Source organism: Coregonus lavaretus (genome assembly GCF_964263955.1).
Source record: "Coregonus lavaretus genome assembly, contig: HAP1_SCAFFOLD_8071, whole genome shotgun sequence".
NCBI classification, from domain to species: Eukaryota; Metazoa; Chordata; class Actinopteri; order Salmoniformes; family Salmonidae; genus Coregonus; species Coregonus lavaretus.
Window position 1 is genome coordinate 1,657 of NW_028160731.1, and position 21,346 is coordinate 23,002.

At 43.4% G+C, this 21,346-nt stretch overlaps 2 protein-coding genes across 2 annotated transcripts; one reads left to right on the top strand and one right to left on the bottom strand.

Annotated features, from left to right (window-relative positions):
- Positions 1-286: 286 nt before the first annotated feature.
- On the top strand, positions 287-15,942 carry LOC311121504 (lipase maturation factor 2-like). The gene is made up of 14 exons (XM_084195986.1): positions 287-512; positions 3,673-3,938; positions 4,046-4,074; positions 6,910-7,103; positions 7,750-7,928; positions 8,491-8,629; positions 9,133-9,267; positions 11,124-11,229; positions 11,448-11,544; positions 11,807-11,989; positions 12,200-12,368; positions 12,772-12,883; positions 13,173-13,281; positions 13,577-15,942. The coding sequence occupies exons 1-14, from the start codon at positions 419-421 to the stop codon at positions 13,898-13,900; spliced, it is 2,136 nt and encodes a 711-aa protein (XP_084052112.1). The 5' UTR covers positions 287-418; the 3' UTR covers positions 13,901-15,942.
- On the bottom strand, positions 15,848-21,199 carry LOC311121503 (stabilin-2-like; the record flags this gene model as incomplete). Its single annotated transcript, XM_084195985.1, has 9 exons — positions 15,848-16,548; positions 16,714-16,827; positions 17,512-17,643; positions 18,016-18,129; positions 18,445-18,594; positions 20,328-20,447; positions 20,536-20,642; positions 20,774-20,939; positions 21,066-21,199. Coding segments are annotated over 9 exons (1,100 nt in total), but the record flags the coding sequence as incomplete, so codon positions are not given.
- Positions 21,200-21,346: the final 147 nt, after the last annotated feature.

Here is a 21,346-nt window from a genome sequence, read left to right on the forward strand (position 1 = left end):
GATCAAACCCACTACCTTGGCGTTACAAGCACCGTGCTCTACCAGCTGAGCTACAGAGGAATATATTGATAAAAGTCACCTTGTCCGAGAGAGATTTACATGGTTATCAAAACATCACGCCAGGGTAAGCCTACACGAAACACAGCCCTTATTTTAAGTGTTTCTAAAATTCCCTATGTGGAAAAACAATTGGAACCATTTCCCTCTTTGATCGCTAGGTTTTATGGGTATTATGCCACCTCCACTGTGGAACTCTATTGTGGCCATGGCAAGTGAAAAACCACGCCTTCTGCACCATTCACTTAATGATTCCATGCTGAGGGAATTGCACTGCAGCCGTTTTATTTATTCGTGCTGTGTTGAAAGACTTTGAAAATATTTTTATATTTATATTTAGCAGAAACGCCTAGCCGTAAACATGGGGGAAACCAGACTACCGCGTCATATGTTTTTATGGAGTATGGCAATTATTTACACGTTTGCTTTCGCATCCCTATATGTCCAGATACCAGGTAAAACAACATTTTACTTGCGCGTATTTGTTAATTGTAATCGAAGGAACCTGATTATTGGTTTGGCTGTTGATGATCATGGAAAAGCGTTCAGCCCTGCATTGTTGAATAGGGTGGATCCCATTTTTTCCAAATGTTTCGCTTGTGATGATGAACTAATTAACTTAGTTGCATCGGGTCGGTTAAGTACACCGGGGATTGTAAATATAAAATACTGTCAAACGAAGTAGCCTAATATGTCTTATCGGATGAAATGAACACTTTCTGAACTAGCCATTGTTGGGTTGGACTGATCGGGCGAGCTAATGACAACCTCCACGTGCTAAGCTAACCCAACCCGATTTCGCTACATTCAGTGCCTTTGCTACAGTGTTACAACCCACTATAGCTTAGGCCTAGAAAATGAGTCTTTTTGTTGAGTGTATATACAGTAGGCTATTCAGTTTCATATACTTTACATACACATGCATTTATGTCTTTGTATTTATTTATAAACAATGACTTATAGAATGGCCCTACGCGTTGTGAGGGAAATCATACAGTAATGTAGGTAGGTTTAGCCTCGTACGAACCGTCCTGATCTCGCGAGCTCATAAGTTCGTACGAGGCTAGGGGAGGTTGACTTGATAATGGAGAATGAGGCAGGTTGGCAGCTATGAAGGTGATGTGGCCTTGCATGCTATGGCCACGTCCTGACAGCACTGGCCATTATTGTACAGATGTCCGTTTAGATATTTGCTTGGTGCAAGTGGATGTTGTCTTTACACAGTCGTTTAGATATTTGCTTGGGGCAAGTGGATGTTGTCTTTACACAGTCGCTGCCTTTTTTATGTCTGTATCTGTCTGACTATTTGAGGGTTAGGATTTCCCCAAGAATGTTGACACTGAAGCTTCCTGCAAGCGCTGAGTGCATCGGGGAATAACCCGTCATCAGTCCAGTACACCAGCTTGGCTCAGACCCACATACAGTATACAGTAGATCTAAAATCTAATCCCTCTCCAAATACAAAACTTGTAGTATCATCATGCTGACTTGCCATCACTGTCATTACACCACTTTACTTTATCATGCAGCTATCTTATTATGCCAATTGTATGCAAGGTCAAATTAGTTTTATATTGGATATTCGGTTGCTATTCGGGTTTCTCTCCTCAATAGCTATTGAACCAAGCATACCATGACTATGAAGATTGCATATTCTGAATCAGGTGGCTGGAGAAAAATCCACTTAAAAAAAAAAAAAAAAAAAAAAAATATATATATATATATATATATATATATATATATATATATATATATATATATATATATATATATATATATATATATATATATATGATTTCGGATTCAATCTTCAATATCTCTTACACAAAGCGTGCTATGACTATGAAAATGATTTATTCATAATCAGAGGATGGATAAATCCACAGCTTTTATTTTTGAGAAACGTGTTTACATTTTTATTGTTTTTTTGCTTTCAATCTTCAATAGCTCTTACACAAAGCGTGCCATGACTATGAAAATGATATATTCAGAATCAGGGGAGGATGGACAAAAATTCCTCCTTTTTTATCTATAGATTTCTTTGTTGTTTTGCTTTCTGTCTTCAATAGCTCTTTCTGTTAAAGAACAGGTTGTTGGGGTGGGAGGAGGAGGGTGATTAATGGATGACCCATTCGCTCTGGCTGCAACACCGCATGCAGTGATTAGGTCCACCTGCTAATCAACTCAGCATTTAGAACCAGAGAGTAGAAAAGTGTGTGGTTTGTTTGTATGTCTGTCAATTATATTTATCCTTGTAATCCTTCACAGCTCGCTCATATATTCTGTGCGGTATTGTCGTCGGCTGTTCCTGTGTGGAACATTCCGTGGATTTCACCACTATTGTAAAGAAAGGTACAAACATTACACCTTGTATTCCAAAACGCCTGAAACCAACATCCTACGCAGGATTTCTGATTCTGCCAAATTGTAATCATAATTTCCTCCAGCTGATGTTGGTTTCAGGCATTTAGGAATACAAGGTGTAATGTTTGTACTTTTCTTACCCCCAAAAAACAAACATGGATTTTTGTCCATCCTCCCCCGCAATAAGGCCAGAGGAGATGTGGTATATGGCCAGTATACCACGGCTAAGGGCTGTTCTTAAGCACGACGCAATGCGGAGTGCCTGGATACAGCCATTAGCTGTGGTATATTGGCCATATACCACAAACCCACAAGGTGCTTTCAGCCAATCAGCATTTGGGGCTCAAACCACCCAGTTTATAATATAGAATTGATAAGTTTCATAGTCATGGAACGCTTTGTGTAAGAGCTATTGAAGATTGAAATCCATAATTGTATTATAAAAAAGTGTGGACTTTTCTACATCCACCCCTGATTAAGATAATACCAACTTCATAGTCATTGCATGCTTGGTTCAATAGCTATTGTCGAGAGAACCAAATATCCACAGAATATCCAATATAAAACTAATTTTACCTTGGTGCCAAATATGTGTATGTCCATTACTGACAAGTGCGGGTAAGATTAGATTCATTGAACGTGAATGAGTCATCATTGCACAATGTAGTGTTTGTGTTTTACTTTATTGTTCTGCTTCTAGTCCCAAATGTGAGCATACTTCCAGTTGGTCCATTAATGTGTGCCAGGTATGTGGTAGTGCCACTTCTGGTCTCTCAGCTTCACCTGTCGTCTCAAGTGTACACTTGTACACTAAATGCACTAGATTCCAATTAACTGTGATAAGACTAGCTGTATGCTTTCAGTCTTTCAATAACAAAGTTATGCCATGCATAATGCTACATTTCAATCAGTTGATCAGTCTTGGCTCAACCCATAAGCAATGTTACAGTAATGTGATAATTAATCATATGCTGGAATACCTTTTTTAGTGAGCAGTTGGAACTTCTAAACTCCACCCTTCTTTCACTTTGACATGTTGCCTTTGACTGAATAAGCATATAGAACAGATAAAAACAGCAGTGTCTCGTTTTCACACACATGACCTTTGACCTATTTAGCAGGGTACCATAAACCCACTTACTGTAAGTATATAAACATGACCTCTATTTACTAACCCCATTCTCAGTAAACACAACCCCCCCTTCCCCTCTGTTTTGTTTATCCATCCCTGCTCTTTGTCTCTGTGGCCAGGTCTCTATGGCAACGAGGGGGTCCTGCCTGTGCGCCTGGTTGAGCCCCGTGTGGACGGCTCCAGGCCAGTGTTGGAGCAGATACATGCTCACCCCTCCCTGCTGTGGCTGGGGCCCCGGCTGGGTCTGGACCTGGATGCCCAGCAGGCCATGGAGCTGCTCTGCCTGGCGGGGGCGCTCTTAGCCCTGGGAGCAGCTCTGCTGGAGCCCCTCCGAGACAGCCTGGTGTTCTTCTGCCTCTGGGCCCTCTACCTCTCCCTCTGTCAGGTCGGTGGGTGGGGGTGGTTGTCTTTCTGTCGGCCATTGGTTTGGTTAGATACTGTACCGTAAATAAATGATACAGTAAATTAATCGACATCTTTTTCTCTTGACAGGTGGGTCAAGACTTTCTGCGTTTTCAGTGGTAAGTGATCTGTTCTCTGACTACTCTCGTATGGGCTGAATTGATAGAGCGTAACAGGCTGCAAAGCTCTGACACTTTGAACCTAAAAGTATTTTGTTTACTAAAGTGTTATGGCTGAAGGCAAATTCTACTGGGTCTGGGTGACATCATTTTGTTATCAGCCATGGGTTTTACTGCAAGAGCATCAGTGTCAGACGAGAAACCGCTATTGGAACCATTTGCCAGTCAACTTCACTATCGACTCTTCATAATTCTGTGTTGATTACATATTACAACCTGCAGTACAGTGCACCTGTTGTCTATCTTGAGAATAGAAAAGATGTTGAAAGTGTTTATGCATATGTATCAGTCTTAGACATCATGCATATGGTTATAGGGGTAGGCAGACTTTGCATTGAAGGACATCTATCACACATGTAATATGGTTTCAGAGTAATTGACTTTTAGCTAAGCTTTTAGATGTGCTAGAATTGCATCACAGTTACTTCTGATATCTAATTGTAGCAAAGCAAGATGGTGTAAGGCCAGGGCCGGCCCGCCCATTAGGCAGGATTAGGCGGCCTAGGCAGATTGACTAGGGCAGCAATTTCCGAGCTTAACTGACCAATACGCACCTCCAACAACACAACACCTCACATAACAATTACAATTTCTTTCAACCAGTGGCATGTGGGCTTTTTAGGTGAGCTCTGATGCCGCCCTGTGATAAGCAGTGCCCACTTTGTCAAAGGCAGTGGAGCCAAATATTTTGCTGGTTCATTCCCAACGCGCCTCTACAGGGTGCTGTTGGAGAGCTGCATCCACCAACGTTCCGTCAAAGTATCTAACATAAATCATGTAGCAGATATAGGATATGGTAGAAAGAGTATGCAGCCTTTTCTGTAGCCTACAGGTTCGAGATAAATGTATGACAATGTATTGAGACAGGCACTTTTTACATCATGCACGTTTCTCCAATCAAATAGCTTAATGTAAATGGCACCCAATCAAATTAAAAGGCAGGGCAGCAGGTAGCCTAGCGTTAAAGAGCATTGGGCCAGTAACCGAAGGGTCGCTGGTTCAAAGCCCCCAGCCGACTAGCTGAAAAATCTGTCGGTGCCCTTGAGCAAGGCACTTAACCCTAATTGCTCCTGTAAATCACTCTGGATAAGAGCGTCTGCTAAATGACTAATGTAAGTGTAAAATGCTCTGACATGTTAGCGAACACCATATCCTAAAAACAGGACAGGTCAAAGTAAAATGGACAATATTGACAACCAGGCTACCCACAACTGCTGTCCAGGAGTTTCACCCCGTGGGCTAAATTGTCATGATCAGTGGTTTCAAGTTTGTAACTGTACATTTTCAACGAACTGATCATAGCGAAAATGAAAATACTTCTCCATTTCCCACTGTGTAAACGCATTGATGCTCATTGCAAATAGGCTCAGGATAACTCCTGATAAAGTTGGGTAGCTGATATTCAGAGCTTAAATAGCCAAATTGATTAGTCACAGGAATCAGGACTAATAAAGCCAACGCAACTGCCTATTTTACAAACGGTAGGCCTACCACATGGATGGGCTTTCATAAAATTCCATTGCGGCTAACACTGTAGGCTACACCCCAGTAAGCACAGACAATGGCGATGTCTTTTCGACGTCTTTATTTAGTGTTTTTCAAAGGTTAGGGTTACCACTTCAATGGGCATTCATAAAATTCAATTTTGGGCCACTCTGTAGGCTACACCCCAGTAAGCACGGACCGACGTCTTCTTTTGGTCCAAACATAGTCGTCTATAAATGACGTCTTTTCAACTTTCATTCAGAACCAAAAATTAACCTGATTTCTACGTCTGGAAAATACGTATTTTTCAACGTCTGGAAAAGACGTATTTTTCAACGTCTGGAAAATACGTATTTTTCAACGTCTGGAAAAGACGTATTTTTCAACGTCTGGAAAAGACGTATTTTTCAACGTCCGGAAAAGACGTATTTTTCAACGTCCGGAAAAGACGTATTTTTCAACGTCCGGAAAAGACGTATTTTTCAACGTCCGGAAAAGACGTATTTTTCAACGTCCGGAAAAGACGTATTTTTCAACGTCCGGAAAAGACGTATTTTTCAACGTCCGGAAAAGACGTATTTTTCAACGTCCGGGAAATACGTATTTTTCAACGTCCGGGAAATACGTATTTTATATATGTGATTTGCTTACTGGGACTATTCTCGTTTTGCATGGATATAGGAGGGAATTGTTTTGGGTCTCGCCTAGGGCGGCAGAACAGCAAGGACCGGGCCTGTGTAAGGCAGTGGTTTCCACAGCAACAGCAATTGCATAGAGTGGTAAATAGATAATAAATAGTTGCCTGGTTGTGTTTTTTGAGTAGTCGGGTGTGGGTGTGTCTGAACTGTTTATAGTTGGGTGGCTATCCCCTAAGGCACACCATTTGGTTCTGCATGAAGATAATGCCAACCTACAACCAGTTTTAAGATACCAGTATGTTGTTTTGCCATCTCAGTGCCTCTGGCTCTAACGGCATTGCTTCTACTAGGCTGACTGATTTCCTGAAAGGCAGCATCATTGGATTTGAAGCTCAGTGAATATTTACTGTATTCCACTGTTTTGAGCAGGAATTTCATGTAGCCTTCTGGTGCAGGAATTAAGTGAAATGTAATCTATTGATTGTGTTTGATTTTAATACAGTTAAACTGTAATTTCTTTGAGACCTGAGACTTTGGGTTGTTGGAGGGATTTCAGTGCCCTACACATTATAGTTAAGTGAGGAGGAGTTGGGATTTTTTAAAAAGAGAGTAGAATTTGATTATTAATGTCTCATTTGATTCCCTCCTATAGGGACAGTCTGCTGTTGGAGGCGGGCTTCTTGACCGTGCTCGTCGCTCCGCTCAACCTCCTGCGGTGTCGCTCAGCGTTCCGTCAGCATGACGCTGTGACCTTCTGGCTGGCGCGCTGGCTCCTGTTCCGCCTCACTTTTGGCTCCGGGGTCGCCAAGCTGGCCAGCCACTGCCCCAGCTGGTGGGGGCTCACTGGTGAGATGGGAGAACCACTTATGACACACAACTGTACTGTTCAATGTCGTTTCGGGACCACAACTAAATGGGAGTCTGTTGGGACATTGGGCTGAAATTGGGACTCCTGCTCCCAATGTCAGACCAGTACAATGTCAGACCAGTGTCCCAACCATCTCCCAATGAGTTGCAGTCCCGAAGCGATGTTCAATTTGTACGAGTAAAAGTGATACACACTAGTTTTATCCTATGATTGAAGTCAAGTATGTGCTAAATCGGCTCCATTTACCGCTCAAAGCATGAATAGTCACTATTATCTGAGTAATGATAACATTGCTCATGCTGGTAGATTTATTAATAATGACAATGAAGAAGGAAGGCATGTACTTGGCTTGACTATGATTGTACAGTGTGCATCATGTAAGGGGTATGTACCTCACCCACGAGCAGTATGCTCATTAGCTCCCATGATGATGAGGATGTTTCATGCCTGGAGCCTCACTACACATCAGTCGCAGTTCAGGAAAAGTGAGATTTGCGATTAGTAAAACGTGTGATCTCAAAAAAAGGTTATGTGAGGTGCAGTGTTATGGATCAATCTTTACTCCTCCATGTCTCATACCCTTCCTCCCCTCTGTCACCCCATCAACCCCCTCCCTCTCCCCAGCGGTGAACCACATGTTTGAGGCCCAGGGCATCCCCTCCCCCCTGTCCTGGTTCATCCAGCAGTTGCCAGACTGGTACCTGAAGCTGGGGACTATCGGTCTGTTGGTGACAGAGATTGCTGTGCCCCTCCTCTACTTTGCCCCCATCCGCCGCCTCAGACTGGCAGCGTTCTACACTCAGGTGTGTGTGTGTGGTTACACCAGCAGCAGTTACACTATTGGTCTGTTGGCTTCCAGTTTCCAAAGTTTCCGCCTAAATCGCTATCAACTCTTGAGGTCTGGCTGAGAGAGGAGAGGTTCAGAGAGACACCTGAATGAACACCAACCTACAGTATCATTTATCTAGTCTGTTTAAAGGGATGTAGCTCAGTTGGTAGAGCATGGGGTTGTGGGTTCGATTCCCACGGGGGTTATGAAAAATAAAATATGTATGCACTCACTAACTGTAAGTCGCTCTGGATAAGAGTGTCTGCTAAATGACTAAAATGTAAATGTAAATGTTATCATCTAGGGAATCTCCAGACTCAGGTGCTGCTATAAAGCTCTGTGTGTGTATGTTGGAGGCGGGCTTTTAAGTCATTTATGTGTGACTGTTGTATGTTTTGATGGTGAATGAATGACATCTAACTAGACACATGTCTAAGGTATTTTGAATGTTGCAGGATTGCGACCCCGCCCATGTAATTTGCATGATGCCTTTATCTAACTATACCTACCTACTTCTCTCTGTCACTGATAACTAGGCAGCGTACCAGGTGAAGTTAATGTTCTTGGGGAACTATGGCTTCCTCCCCCTCCTCTCCCTGGCTCTGACTTTCTCTCTGTTGGACGACGACCATATCAGCTACTGGCTGGGCCACGGCAAGAAGAAGACAGCCAAGAGTACGACGTCACTTCTCTTCTTACGCAACCTTCACATTTAACACCAGAGTAGACGTTCAGGCCTGCTTTCTCCCTGATACAGCATTATCCACACCCAGTATGGTATTTAATCTGGTGGAAGTTACTATAAAACACAAAGGCTGTTACAGTAATTATCAGCTTCCGTTTCTTTCTTTTCCTATTGTGCCTCTCCAGTTGGCCAACATTGACATTACACAGTGAAGGGTGAATTGCTGAGTGTATGCCAGCAAAACACTGGTTCAGTTCCCATGGGTGTCCTTGAGTCTTGATGGCAGGGTTGGAAAGAGAGAGGTCTGATCTGGCAGGATGTCAGGTGTCATCTTAGAAGTACTTAACTACAGTTAACATTCCTAATGTCCTAAAGGGTAACCCCTTAACTTACAAAATACATTTTTAGTAGCTGGACAAAAACAAATTCTGGGCTCTGTTTGTGATACTAATAGTACCTAATCTAATAAAGTTTTTTTTTTTTTTTTTTGCAGCCTGGGCCCAAACAATAATGTCATTGATGGTGTTGCTGGTTGAACTGGCTGTATTTGCTGTCATCATCTATGGAACTAAAGTGTTCTTCACACTGGAGATTGACTGGGAGACCAAGACTATGACCTCCAAAACCGGTAGGTTAACATCTATATAAAGTGCATTTGGAAAGTATAAAGACTTTTTCCACATTTTGATACGTTACAGCCTTATTCTAAAATGTATTAAGTCATCGTCCCCGTCCCCCCCTTATCAATCTACACACAATACCCCATAATGACAAAGCAAAAACAGGTTGTTGTTTTTTTGTGCAAATGTATAAAAACTATAATATCGCATTTTACATAAGTATTCAGACCCTTTACTAAGTACTTTGTTGAAGCACCTTTGGCAGCCTCGAGTCTTCTTGGGTATACACCTGTATTTGGGAGTTTCTCCCATTCTTCTCTGAAATCCTCTCAAGCTCTGTCAGGCTGGATGGGAAGTGTTGCTGCACAGCTATTTTCTGGTCTCTCCAGAGATGTTCGATCGGGTTCAAGTCCGGGCTCTGGCTGGGCCACTCAAGGACATTCAGAGACTTGTCCGAAGCCACTCCTTCGTTGTCTTGGCTGTGTGCTTAGGGTCGTTGGGCTGTTGGAAGTTGAACCTTCGCCCCAGTCTGAGGTCCTGAGTGCTCTGGAGCAGCTTTTCATCAAGGATCTCTCTGTACTTTGCTCCGTTAATCTTTGCCTCGATCCTGATTAGTCTCCCAGTCCCTGCCACTGAAAAACATCCCCACAGCATGATTCTGCCACCACCATGCTTCACCATAGGGATGGTGCCAGGTTTTCTCCAGATTCCAATCAAGTTGTAGAAACATCTAAAAGGATGATCAATGGAAACGGGATGTACCTGAGCTCAATTTCGAGTCTCATAGCAAAGGGTCTGAATACTTATGTAAATAAGGTATTTCTGTTTTTTCTGTTGAAAAAATTTGCAAAAAAATTATAACCTGTTTTCGCTTTGTCATTATGGGGTATTGTGTGTAGATTGCTGAGGATTTTTATTTAATCAATTTTAGAATACGGCTGTAATGTAACAAAATGGAAAAAGTCAATGGGTCTGATAACTTTCCGAAGGCACTGTAATACTGTATACTTAGTGACCCAGTAGGTTAACATCTATATAATACTGTATACCTAGTGACCCAGTAGGTTAACATCTATATAATACTGTATACCTAGTGACCCAGTAGGTTAACATCTATATAATACTGTATACCTAATGACCCAGTAGGTTAACATCTATATAATACTGTATACCTAGTGACCCAGTAGGTTAACATCTATATAATACTGTATACCTAGTGACCCAGTAGGTTAACATCTATATAATACTGTATACCTAGTGACCCAGTAGGTTAACATCTATATAATACTGTATACCTAATGACCCAGTAGGTTAACATCTATATAATACTGTATACCTAGTGACCCAGTAGGTTAACATCTATATAATACTGTATACCTAATGACCCAGTAGGTTAACATCTATATAATACTGTATACCTAGTGACCCAGTAGGTTAACATCTATATAATACTGTATACCTAATGACCCAGTAGGTTAACATCTATATAATACTGTATACCTAGTGACCCAGTAGGTTAACATCTATATAATACTGTATACCTAATGACCCAGTAGGTTAACATCTATATAATACTGTATACCTAGTGACCCAGTAGGTTAACATCTATATAATACTGTATACCTAATGACCCAGTAGGTTAACATCTATATAATACTGTATACCTAATGACCCAGTAGGTTAACATCTATATAATACTGTATACCTAGTGACCCGGTAAGTTAATATCTAGATAATACTGTATACCTTGTGACCCAGTAGTGTTGCTTAATTTTTTTTCCTGTAGGATGTCAATCATTGATGACACGTTGTTATGTTAATGGTTAAGTGATTTGTTTAATGTATTATTTGCCTTGTTTTGTAGCCTTCACCCAGCAACAGTTTGGCAATTGGTTGAAGCTTGTGACAGGACCCACTATCTGGGTAGGAGTTCTCTCTCTCACCTGGGAGGTGGTGGCAGCCATGCTGGGGTGAGTAGACCTATTTCATACTAAAACAGTATCTGGAATTAAGTTTGTGATTCAAAGACGGTGGTAATTCTTAGGGCCAGGAGTTTTTCAATAACGAAACAGATCTAGTTCCACTTTGTTGCATTTGCTGACCCCAGAACAGTGGTCTGCCCCGGTGCAGTGTGAGTAATCCTTGTTTTGCGTTAATGTCCACTGATATCTGTGTTTCCTCCCCCCAGGTGTGTGTGTGTTAGAGGGTGCCTCTGGAAGCTCTGGGGTCTCGTCCAATGGGCTTTCTTTGCCTCTGCTGCAGTCACCATGTTTGCTATCAGTGTGGTGAGTCACACTTGTCAATCACACTGGGAGCCTTCTGATTGGTTGTTAACTTGAAAATATTTTTTTATTTCATGCTTGCATTCATCTACTGAGTAAAACCCATCTAATTACTCTAAGTCAGTGTTATGTGTAATAGTGAATCATTTGAATGAATACAGCATAAATCTACCTAATAGGTCTGTTGGAGTTACTATTGATCTATTAGTTAGCACTGTTTTATAAGATTCTCTCTGATTGGTTATGGTGTTGTCCTCCTCCCCAGGTGCCCTACTCGTCCATGGAGCAGGTGTACAGCAGTAAGATCCTACCGGAGGTGAGACAGGCCTACAGCCTAGTGGAGCGCTACAGACTGGTCAGTGCCTATAGCCTGGACAGCAGGATGACTGGGGTGGACGGGAGGTCAGAGGTCGTCCTAGAGGGCAGCATGGACAAGTACACCTGGAAGGTAAGAGAGCGGGGACCAAAATAATAGTTATGGATGAAAAGTTTTCAGTTTAGTTATTTTTTCTCAGATTTCACAATATTAGACATGGAATGTCCTCAATCACATTATCGTCCTCAACTACTTGACTTTTATAAAGTAACAAAATGTTATATAGTTCTGCAAAAGGTGTATCATGTGTTTCAATGCACCTTTCCCCATTGGCCCTCCTAGGAGATAGAGTTCATGTACAAGCCGGGGAACGTGGGCGTGGCCCCTCCAGTGGTGGCCCCTCACCAGCCACGGTTAGACTGGCAGATGAGCCTCGCAGCCCAAGGACTAGCCAAACAGAACCCCTGGTTTACAAGCCTAGTGCACTGCCTACTGCAGGGCAATAAGGATGGTATGTACTGCACTCTGGGAGAATTACTTCTATTTTTCAATTAAAGTATAGACCACAGACATCTTTGTTTTAATATGAGGAAAGAGCAGGTTGCATCTGGCAGACTACTTGTATTTTGGCTCTTGGTGGATGTTTTAAGGCCTGTGGTCTTATCTAGGATCAGGTCCCCCCTGTCCATTTCATCTTATTGATTATGATCTTAAAGGCAAAACTGATCCTAGATCAGCACTCCTTCTCTGAGATGCTTTATGAATACGGGCCCAGAAATCCAGTGGTATGCGCCTGAAATGTAAAACAGTGTGAGTGTGCAAGATTTACTCACATTTACACACAGCATGTAGGTATGACCACATACCTACATGCTGCACTACATTGCTCACACATGAATCTCTATCTCTCCCAGTGGTGAGACTGATCCAGACAGACTCAGCCCAATACCCATTCAGCCAGGCCCCCCCGGTATACCTCCGAGCCAGCCTCTACAAGTACTGGTTCACCCAGACCACACAGGACGGGTGAGCAGCCTACAACATCCATTATAGTAGTGGGTGTGCTGGGGAGAGAGTGGTAATGGGTTAATGGATTAACCCATGAATTCCTTAGATGATTCATTCATAAAATCAGTGAACTTAAATATTCACTATATTAAGTAATGTTATTCACAAAATGTACAGTATGGTATACTTACAGTATGCTAATCGTCAGAATTCGATACAGCCACTTGATACAGGTTTTCAACCAGACACGAATGAAATCATTTTCCTATGGTACAGAGTGGTCCGTATTGGTTGTGTGCCCTGTCAGGTCTAGTCCTAATGAGTGGTGGAGGAGAGACTATGCGGAGGAGTTCTATCCTGCAGTGCAGCTGGGTGACCCTACCCTGGAGGGCATGCTCAGTCAGCACGGACTCAAGGTAGCTAAGCCTTTTTGCCCAACTGGGTTACGTTGTCACTTTGTATTGTATTGTAATATCTGTACTGTGGCTTATGATGATTGCCCCTCAACTCCAGATGTGGTGCTGTGTTGGCTATATGGAATTCACGCTCCCCTCTGCTCTTTCTTCTGTCACATGACTAGCGTGTGTGTGGAGGTGGTGCATTATAGTGTGTGCTGTGTTGGCAGGCGTACCAAATCTGATTTCTCAGACCTGCATACCAACAACACTTTGTTGTGTATGTACATGTGCTTATATATTATCTTATGTGCAGGAGAAGTTCCCGATCCAGCCCAGTCCTGACTCTCCTCTGGCCCAGGCTCTGAGGCAGGTGCGGGGCCATGTTCAGACTCTACCTGGCCACCTGGTGCTCTGGTCCCTCCTGTCCACCGTCGCCACCATCTGGCTCCTCAAAACCCTTCTCTCTGGGGCCCTGGGGGGCCGAAAGGCTAGACCCACCCCAGCCGAACCCAAGGCCAAAAAGGCTAAGGACCAGCCAGCAGAGAAAAGAGGCTCGGCCTCCAGTCTCAAAGCAGAGAGGGAGAACTTTGAGGAGAGGAAACAGGATGCTGACAGGAGCTTTAAGAAGAGGAAGTGATGCGGGACTGCTGCCATGGAACTTCCTGTTACGTTCTTGTTGTTGCCCCTTGTCTCGGGATGGAGGGCGGAGAGAAGGGGTGTTACCTACATGTAAATCTCGGGTGTTTCTACAGTAACTGCCAATCCGACCAGCTCTGTGACTCGGAGACCACCACTGTGGCCTTGTATTCAGTCAGTTCTCATCTGTCTCTCTCACACACACACATATATACTGTACATACACAAGCAAAAACGTCTATTTTCTCTGTGCCTCCTTTCGTCACCATATTCTCAGGTCCGACTATGGATGAGTCTTCAGACATGCCTACGGGTGAGTCCCTGACATGACAGTACAGTGGTGCTTTATGAGCTATTTTAATTATTTTAGCTTTGCCATCTGTTCTTCAGGGAACACTTTATCTGAATACTTTATCTGAATTCTGGGAATGCATTCATACATTTTTAAAGGTTGTTGTCCAACAGTTGTTTAATCTTGTGCTATGTCTTAAATATGATATTCAGGTATCCAAAGTCATGCTAGGCTGGGTGCAGTTATTGTGCAATGGTGAACCCTTTCATGGACCGCTGAGATGAGTTTTACTGTATCAGACAGACTTGTCAACAGTGGTTCTGTGTAATGATATCAATACCTGGGTCCTCTATCCTGTCCGTGAGAAACTGTATAGCGACATCGTCAAGAATACTGAATTCTGAAAGCTTTGTCCTGCTAAACCCTTTGCCCTTAGAACAGCAATCCACAGATTTAACTTCAAAACCCTTTTGTCGCATTATTTTGAACAGCTTTAATGCATAACTGCTCCTAAGAAATCTCTACATTCCACATCTGTGTACATTTCTTGAGACGTGTAGTATTACTTAAGCTTAGTGTATTAGGTTAAAGCACTGCTGCAAAATTTCTGGGATCTAAGGAGAAATTCCAAGCCCTAGGGCGCTATTCAATCTGTATCGCTATAAAAGTGTAAAGCTACTTTTTTACTGGTCAGTGTTTTTATTCATGACTGTATGTTGAAACTGAACACTTAGATTTGACAAACTACAGATGAAAAATGTAAGACAAACTTTCAGTGCTTGTCAGAAACGTACCTTTCTATCTCGTCAAATCTAGTTGATAAGGTGTGCTTCTGTCATTGCCAGGTATACTAACAGGTCTGCATGTGTTGTGATGGAGTCTGTAGCTTGGAGCTTGAATCCCTGCTTTTACATTTGTCTGTGGGTTCAATCCTTAGCGCTCATGCTTTTTAGCGATTGGACCCGGGCTGATTGTTCCTATAGAAACTGACACCTCTCAGAGACCATTGACCAACAGGTGGTGCTCTGTGTCTCTGCATTTCTTCATGACAAATGTACAGGGAGAAGTGTTCAGGGTGAAAGAGCCAGTGGCTCTCTGGTAAGGATCTCACCAATGAGGTATGGGGTTGTAGGGTCAGCTCCTGTGTGTGGCTGTGTTGACACTCAGTAATGGTTGGAAGGCTGGTAGATGTCATGGGGGTGAATACCTTGGGTCCCCTCCTATGAAGAGTAGTAGCAGATATGGAGAAAAACTCCTGGGGAAAAAGCGGGCACTTCGTTTTTAAATATAGTCTAACTTTTTTCCTCCATAACCACTGCTCTTTGCTGTCGGTGAATCGCAGGGGGAACCCCGAGACTTTAACCCTTCTGCTTATGTTATCACAACCTTTCAGCCAATGCCACCTTTGTGTGGCAGCTACTCAGTGGGCATGACTCACTGACCTGCAGAGTCCTCAGTGGGCAACCATGCCCCAGAGATCAATCCTACAAACCCATGCTTATAGGGTGAGATCCTAACACCAGAGCCAGAATCCTTCACACTTTTGCTTTGCTTCATAATTTGACATTGAGAGTTGGGGTGATATGTATATTTGGCTGTGGTTAAAAATGTTCTTGAGTGTGTTGGTTGGATGAATGGAAAGATTTCCTAATGTTTGCTCAAGCTTTGCTGCAAATGTTTTATCAACAGAGTAAACAGACTGTTGCATCTGGTTATTGCCATTTCATACTCGTAATAAAGATTTGAAATTATGGGTAAAAGCCTTCTTGACAGCAAATACTTTAAAAAATTCGTATACAAAAAAATGCATCTCATTTAAAGATCGGTATAAGACTTCATTTACGCTCCCGATTGTGCCACAGGTAGACTGGTAACATTACTAGACAAGGCACTGAGAATGAGTCCATAATGAGGTTGTTTTGTGGGAGACTGAGCCCTCTTTGTCCTTAGGGCACTGTCCAACTGTCTCTCTCAGAGGAGAATAGTCCAAAGATGGTAGTCTTCGGGCTCGATTCAATCTGTTTCGTGGAAGTTTAGCGCTATAGCGTGATTTAAATTTTACGGCAATGTTCAGAGAATACATTCACGGTAAATGCTGCGTATGTCGCCGCAATCGGAAATTACCTTTAAATTTCAATACTGCTATAGTGCTGAACTTCAGCGATATGGATTGAATTGAGCGCTTAATAGTCCCATAGTGCTGCCCTCCACTGGTCAACATGTGTACAACATGCAGCAGCACTCCTCACAGCTTTACCAGAGGACGGAGGAGAGTGAGGACTGTGACGTCTCTCTCAGCAGTCCTGGAGCAGGTCATACGGGCCACCCTCTACCACCTGGTGCTTGTCCTCCTCCTCCTGTTAACACACATTCATATGTCATCTGGAGTTATGGTATCACCCCTAGAGTAAAGTGGCTACTTTTCACTTTGTACCACACACAGTTCAATGGCATTCATATTCATGCACATATTTTTTTCTCCAGTGCTTGGTATACAAAGAAAATAGGGTGGGATCACTTACAGGAAGCTGAGATGAAACTGGTTCACTTGTGGCAGGGGCGGAGTCGTACGTGGGGTTAACGATACTGGGGTTGCAGATGGCAGGGTTACAGTCTGGAGGCGTCTCGTCCTCATCCTGCAAAAGCGGGCAAAGGTCAATTATCAAGTTCGAGGTTCCCCACGTTTTATTATACATTTAGCTTCTTAATAAACAGTATCTGAATATCAGTAAACAGCTGATTGCCTGCAATGAGACAAAAGGTCATAGTTGAATGATGTGGCTGTGCTGTGCTGAGTGGAGACTCAGAGGAGGAAGGGGAGGACCATCCTCAGTGAATTTCATAAAAATTGTCATGTTTAAAAAGTTATTATTTTTAGATAAAACTATACTAAATATATGGACATGTCACAGTAGCCTCAACAGCACTCTGTAGGGTAGCACCACGGTGTAGCCGGAGGACAGCTGGCGTCCGTCCTCCTCTTGGTACATTGACTTCAATACAAAACCTAGGAGAATATTGGTTCTCTCCCCCTTCCATAGACTTACATTTTCTCTCGACCTGTGTGCAGCTACGTTGTAAACTTTCATTTATAGGCTAGGTTGGAACAACCTCATGATGGGTATAGGGAAAATGTGAGTATCACGTAGTAGCCTAAACCTATCGATGTTACATTGAACTGGGTGAATGGAATATGAATGACAGTCATCCAATATGCTATAATAGAAATAAGGCCATGCTCATGAAAAAAAAAATGTGTCCTCCCTCATAAACGGCACTAACCACCACTGGTCTGAATGTTGTGCAACAAACACACTCACCTTAAAGTAGTGGAACTGGAATGGTTTGGTCTTGTGGGTGTAGAAGTGGTAGCCTACAAACCCAGCCCCAGCCATCAGCATGATCAGTAGCACAACTCCAATCCCCATCCCTGCCTTGTGACTCGCGTGGAGCTGGGGGACCAATCACAGATAGGGTCAGAGGTCAGACACAGGAGTCCAATACCTGACCTTAACAACTGATTTAGGATCAGTTCTCACAATTTGAGTCAGTCCTAATCTTAACCATCAACTATCAATAAATCTGATCAAGGACCAGTAATTTAGCCACATCTCATCAGAGATCAAGGAGAGAAACTAAACAGGAAATTATGTGGGTGGTCCTCTGTAGCTCAGCTGGTAGAGTACGGCGCTTGTAACACGCCAAGGTAGTGGGTTCGATCCCCGGGACCACCCATACACAAAAATGTATGCACGCATGACTGTAAGTTGCTTTGGATAAAAGTGTCTGCTAAATGGCATATTATTATTATTATGTAATCTCACCGCTATCCGAGGGGTTGGGGCTTTGAGGGGTCCCTGCAGCACATGGATGATCCCATTGGATGCCAGGATGTCGGAGTCAACGATGAAGCGATCGTTGATATAACGGGAGGAACTCTACAGAGAGAGATCAGGAAGGGGCAAGTTTGAGCTCACTGAGAATACAATCATAAAGTCAAACGTTATTTTCAGTGGTAATCTCTGTTCTATAAAATACATATACGTATATGAGGCTCGTTCAGTAGCTAATTTTCAAATTTTCTCAAACATCTTAGTCCAATCTAGGAGACCTGGTTAAACAGAGCAACATATAATAAGTTCATATAACGGGGACTGAAAAACAACAGAAAACCTGCGTTGTACACTGAGTGAATGAACACAGTACAGTAAGTACAGGGATGATGTGTACGGTACTGTTGCTCCATGTCTCACCAGGGCCTTGGGGTTGAGGAAGTCAGCGATACCCAGGACAATGAGACTTTGGCCCAGCCGGGTGCGGATACGGCTGCCGTTGGTCAGGTCCTTCAGGGCCAAGGCCCGGCCCTCCGAGAGATGGTACTCCATGTCTCTGTGGGTCAGTGTCTGCACAACACAGGAGAGTGTATGTGTACACATTTATACAGACTGTATACATGTTCATATACGTGTGAGTAAGGACTCTATTCAATCTGTATCGCTGAAGCGTTAAAGATTGCGCAATAGACATTTAAAGGTAATTTCCGATCGAGTCGACATATGCAGCGTTTACCGTGAATGTAGTCTCCGCTAACGTGGGAATATTGCCTTAAAATTTCAATCAAGCTGTAACGCTGAACTTCCTGGATTGAGCCCTAAGTCTATTCTCTGGTTATGTCTAGTTGTAGTCATGCACTCCAAAAATCTGAGGGGGCACAAAGTACGTGAGGATGGCTAGGGGGTGGTTGGAGAATTTTGCATTTATCAAACACCTGGAACAGCTTTTTCCTACGATCTAGAGCCATAATCATTATGCTTAATTCTATATTAAAATTATGTTTATTTTTATGCATATCTAAGCATACCTCTTGAGCTGTCTGTATCAGTGGAGGCTGCTGAGGGAAGGACGGCTCATAATAATGGCTGGAACAGAGCGAATGGAATGGCATCAAACACATGGAAACCATGTGTTTGGTGTATTTGATAGCATTCCACCTATTCCGCTCCAGCCATTACCACAAGCCCGTCCTCCCCAATTAAGGTGCCACCAACCTCCTGTGGTCTGTATCCTCCTGACTGGTGGTTATATTTTTAAAGAAACTAAATAGGCTTCTTTGCATCTCTGCTAAAATATGGGTAAAGGATTGAAAGGAATGTGAGTCTTATTCAGTACATTTAGTAATTGCTTGTTTTTCTAAAGTCCACCAACTTTGTCAGCAGGCATGCCAATTAAGATAATTGAACAAGCTAGCTACTCAAAGTTGCAGGATATTGGCGGGAACTGGAACATGCTGTCGTACACGTCGATCCAGAGCATCCCAAACATGCTCAATGGGTGACATGTCTGGTGAGTATGCAGGCCATGGAAGAACTGGGACATTTTCCACTTCCAGGAATTGTGTACAGATCCTTGCGACATGGTGCATGATCATGCTGAAACATGAGGTGATGGCGGTGGATGAATGGCACAACAATGGGCCTCAGGATCTCATCACGGTATCTCTGTGCACTCAAATTGCCATCGATAAAATGCAACTGTGTTCGTTGTCCGTAGCTTATGCCTGCCAATACCATAACTCCACCGCCACCATGGGGCACTCTGTTCATGATGTTGACATCAGTTAACCGCTCGCCCACATGACGCCATGTCTGCCATCTGCCCGGTATAGTTGAAACCGTGATTCATCCATGAAGAGCACACCTCTCCAGCGTGCCAGTGGCCATCGAAAGGTGAGCATTTTCCCACTGAAGTTGGTTCAAGACGAGCACTCAGAGACGGTTTCTGACAGTTTGTGCAGAAATTCTTCGGTTGTGCAAACCCACAGTTTCATCAGCTGTCTGGGTGACAGGTCTCAGACGATCTCAGACGATCCTGCATGTGAAGAAGCCGGATGGGGAGGTCCTGAGCTGGCCTGGTTACATGTGGTCTGCGTTTGTGAGGCCGGTTGGACATACTGCCAAATTCTCTAAAACAACGTTTTTAATTTATGAGCATTTTTTATTTTTCAAACAGGAAAAATCTGACAAATCTCTGGTGGTAATGTACAGGGCTGTGTGTGAGTAGCTGTGTGAGAGGGTGCATACTGTATGTCCGGGTGTGCATAATGCATGTCAGTGTGTCTGACAGGGTGTTCTTGTACCTGGTTCTGGTACAGTCCGGTATTATCAGGTACAAACAGAGTGGACAGGATGGTCAGGTTACTGAGGCGCTTCATAAACTGTTTTCCTGACTCTGACATCTGGGAGTAGTTCAGGATTTGCTGCAGGAAAAAAGGACTCTGGATCAGTAACAAACCATTGTGAGTGAACATAATAACCTGAATAGAATGATACCATTCAGATACTCACAGAGAGGAAGTTGGAGAAGGTAGGCTTCTCAGTGAGGACCTGCAGGAGGTTTCCAGTGCAGGAGTATCCATCTCCTATATAACCTGCTTTACATTCACATTTCACCTCTGGATTGGGAGACACACACCTTATGAAACACCTTATAAAACACACATTTGAAACACATAAAGAGGGCCATCTCTCGCTCTCTCCCTCCCCTCTCAATCATTCCCTCCTCTGATCCCCCCCCCCCCCTTACCCTTGACCCTGTAGCAGAAGGTGTCCCAGGTCTCACTGAGATTGCTGCGTAAGCCGTAGTCTACGATGCCAACGTGACCAAAGCCACACTTGGGGTTGGAGTATGTGGTGGGGTAGGCCACTCTGGCCTGGTCCAGCCAGCTAGCCGCACACAGGTTGAGCCCGGCCTGGAGACAGGGGCATCAGAGTGTTAGCTAGCAACTCTACAGTGAATAGTATGTGTCTGTCTTTATGTGTGTGTAAATGTGTTTGTGTGTATATTTGCTAGTGTGTGTTAATGTGTGTGTGCTCACCTGCTGTGCGTAGGAGAGCTGTGTGTATGTGGCGATGGTTCCCCCCTCTCCGGTGCAGGCCTCCTGGGCCGATGTGTAGTTCAGCTTGTACTGTCCCTTGGTGGACCGGAAGTGGAACACACCAACTGTGCTGTCTGGTGGGGGGTGGTGGGTGGGGGGGTACCAAAGGTAGAAAACGTAAACATCACAGCATATCACACACCACATATGTGCGTTTGGGTTTTAGAAAAGAGCAATACTGTATATAAATCCTATGTATTCTTCTGCAGACTTTAAATGAA

Bases quoted from the DNA above. Each gene is read 5' to 3' on its own strand.
- LOC311121504 (XM_084195986.1), top strand. From the start codon at position 419: ATGGGGGAAACCAGACTACCGCGTCATATGTTTTTATGGAGTATGGCA. The intron at 11,545-11,806 runs GTGAGTCACACT...CCTCCTCCCCAG, and splicing joins CCATGTTTGCTATCAGTGTG to GTGCCCTACTCGTCCATGGA. The intron at 12,369-12,771 runs GTATGTACTGCA...TATCTCTCCCAG, and splicing joins ACTGCAGGGCAATAAGGATG to TGGTGAGACTGATCCAGACA.